Below are 2,899 nucleotides of genomic sequence, written 5' to 3' on the forward strand. Positions count from 1 at the left end.
CTCTCTCTCTCTCTCTCTCTCTCTCTCTCTCTCTCTCCCTTTTCTCCCCTCTCTCTCTTTCCATAAAAGCTATAGTTTTTCTTACCTGGGAGTAATTTGGCGTCTGCTGAGGATTCAGGAAAGTTTGGGAAGAAAGACCTTACTCGTACTCTTAAGATAGTTATAAGAATAAACAAATCAGCTAGTTTCCCTTCGTTCCCGCTGACTGGTTTATGTCAAATGTTAGAGAGCTTAAGGAAAAGAACGATGACATAAACAATAAATTTTGACTGCCTTTGATCTAGCCAAGGGTGGAGCCGTTGGTAGCCAACTGCAGGGGTATAAAACAGGAGCCTCGAATGCAGCCTGCAAGCCAGAGGTTGGCTGTGAGGTAGCATGGATGTATTCCAGTGGTAGAGCCCTTGACCAGCACCAAGACTCTTTACTTCACATACCTGGAGACCTTCCATAGCGCTTTCCTCCTCTGTTTTCAATGGAAGGTGCTTTAGCTGAGACAGGACATGTGTTTATTTTTCCCATTTACTAGCAGGACATTGGCTAGATTAATCTTTGGTTTTATGAACTTTGATAAGAAAGAGTTGAAAGCATTGACATTCTTCTCTCTGCTCTCACTATTTCGAGCACTAAGATTCTCCATTGATCCTGTGCTCCTCTGCCCTCCTCTGAGAAGCTCCACACTCTCCCTGTCAACCCCCGGCTCGTTTTTTGCTGAGTCAAATGCACAGCGGAGTGATGTGGCTCAGAAGTCCCTTAAGCACAAAAGAATAAAAAGAGGAATATATGGTAAGGAAGTGGAGTTTATTGGCTGTTTGAAATTGATTGTGTGTGTGTGTGTATTTATTTCTCATAAACCGCAACTAGAATCTTCTCTCTCTGCTTGGAATTTGCAGGTAAGGGGGAAGAGGCCCAACTAGCTGGTGTGGAGAGGAGAGCACACTTCATGGCATGGCTCACAGGGACATCGAACCTAGAGATCTTCAAGCTCTGCCTTCCTTTGTCTCTTGGGGCGAGCAAGACCGATAGGACTGCCAAGGCTAACTGAGCATGTAAGAGCGATCCTTGCCTGGCTGACTTGTGCAGGCTGTGAGCTAAATGCAACTCAGAGAGGCGGCTATAAATAGCCATTCATTGTCAGCATGTGTGAGAAAAGACAAGAGTGAGTGCGTGCTGGTCTGATTCAGGCCCCATTAAACGGCTGTGTGGACAGGACTGTAAACGAAGCGGCTGGGATTGGAACAAGAGTCCACAGGCACCGCCAGGGACTTGACACTCACGGGAGGGAAGCTGTTCAGCGCTGGACTCGCCTCTGCTATGGCAAAAATCATCTTGAGGCACCTCATAGAGACCCCAGTGCGCTATCAGGAGGAGTTTGAAGCTCGAGGCTTGGAAGACTGCAGACTGGATCATGCTCTCTATGCGCTGCCGGGGCCAACCATCGAGGACCTGAGGAAAACCAGAGGCATGCCCCAGGCTCTTGCGGAGGACTCAGCCTCCACCGAGATGCCACCCGGACAAGGCAAATCCCGCTTCCAGATCTTGCTGGATGTGGTCCAGTTCCTGCCAGAGGACATCATCATCCAGACCTTCGAGGGCTGGCTGCTGATCAAAGCGCAGCACGGAACCAGAATGGACGAGCACGGGTTTATATCCCGGAGTTTCACCCGACAGTACAAACTGCCAGATGGCGTCCAAACCAAAGATTTATCTGCCATCCTTTGTCACGATGGAATCTTGGTGGTGGAAGTAAAGGATCCAGTCGGGACCAAGTAAAATTAGTTCTTGTTCACACTGCAGGATGAGATGAAAGACAGCGGCACGCCCGGACGTTTACCTTTTGAGATGCTTTGCTGTAACTTTTATGAGGATTAAAAACGTATCTTGGTATGTGGAGGTTGTCTTTCTTATCGTTGATCAGAAAAAGAGGCTTTCGAATGTGTCTGAAATGATGCTACTTTTATAAGAAAATCACCAGAGAACTAGCAGACTCGAGTTTGGTCCTAGAAAGGACCCGGCATTGTTCCTTGGTGAGTTTAACATTCCAGAGACGCAACTTGTCTGATCCGTGGCAAAGCAGCCGTGTTTAGTAGAGATTCTGTTCTTACTCATTTCATGGAAGGTCTCTGTGAATTTTACTTAAAGAGGACCCTTGTTGTAAATCTAGAGTCAGACACCTAGAATGCAGTGCTCAGAGCTGGGTCTGAACCTAGTTAGGAGTCACTACAGTTCTTGCTCCTCCCCCAAGCATCAGAGGGAATTTTCAGTTAGCTTGGTTTTTAAAAAGTTCCAATCCAGACCTCACTCAGTTCTTAAAAACTAAGCTGACCCAGGACTTTTGATCATAGACAGCGTATATTACTTGTGTGTTTGCTCTGTTGACTCATGGTGTATATTGTCTCATAAGTTAGGTGTAGGAGACTAAAACATTGAATTGCTGAATTTAGTAAGTCTCAATCCTTGCTATGACAAAGCAGAGATAGCAAGCGTCACGCATCTGCTGTCTGCTGGTGCAAAGTTTTAAATAGCCCAGCGGCCGGCCGGCGAGGACACCCGAGCTCACGCAGTCATCTGAGCTCACACAGCGCATGCTCGTCTCGACTAGACTAGCCCCTCTGTTCTCCTACACGGCTGCTTTGGCTCATGGCGGTTAAGAATTCCAGCTTTGGGAGGCTCGCCTTCAACAACTGCGCACAGGCATTCTGAGTATTTGCTATCTCATCCCGTATATTTGAAATACTCCTGTGGAGGAAGCGGCTGTTTTTATATCACTGGGCACCGGCTGTGAGCTGACGCGGAGCCCCGGGACAGTGCTAAAAATAGCAGGAGAACGACACCCTATCACGGTGGACAGCTCCGTCACCGCGCAATTCCATCCTGCCTCCCTTGGAGTCAAGTTAAAACA

At 47.7% G+C, this 2,899-nt stretch overlaps 1 protein-coding gene across 1 annotated transcript; it reads left to right on the plus strand.

Moving 5' to 3' along the window:
* Nucleotides 1-1,147: 1,147 nt before the first annotated feature.
* Hspb3 (heat shock protein family B (small) member 3) lies at nt 1,148-1,875 on the plus strand. Its single transcript, XM_057790061.1, has one exon. The coding sequence runs from the start codon at nt 1,312-1,314 to the stop codon at nt 1,768-1,770; it is 459 nt and encodes a 152-aa protein (XP_057646044.1). The 5' UTR covers nt 1,148-1,311; the 3' UTR covers nt 1,771-1,875.
* The last annotated feature ends 1,024 nt before the right edge of the window (nt 1,876-2,899 follow it).

Source organism: Chionomys nivalis, chromosome 15, assembly GCF_950005125.1.
Source record: "Chionomys nivalis chromosome 15, mChiNiv1.1, whole genome shotgun sequence".
Lineage (NCBI taxonomy): Eukaryota > Metazoa > Chordata > Mammalia > Rodentia > Cricetidae > Chionomys > Chionomys nivalis.

Excerpts from the sequence above, each read along its gene's own strand:
- Hspb3 (XM_057790061.1), top strand. The coding sequence starts at position 1,312 with ATGGCAAAAATCATCTTGAGGCACCTCATAGAGACCCCAGTGCGCTAT.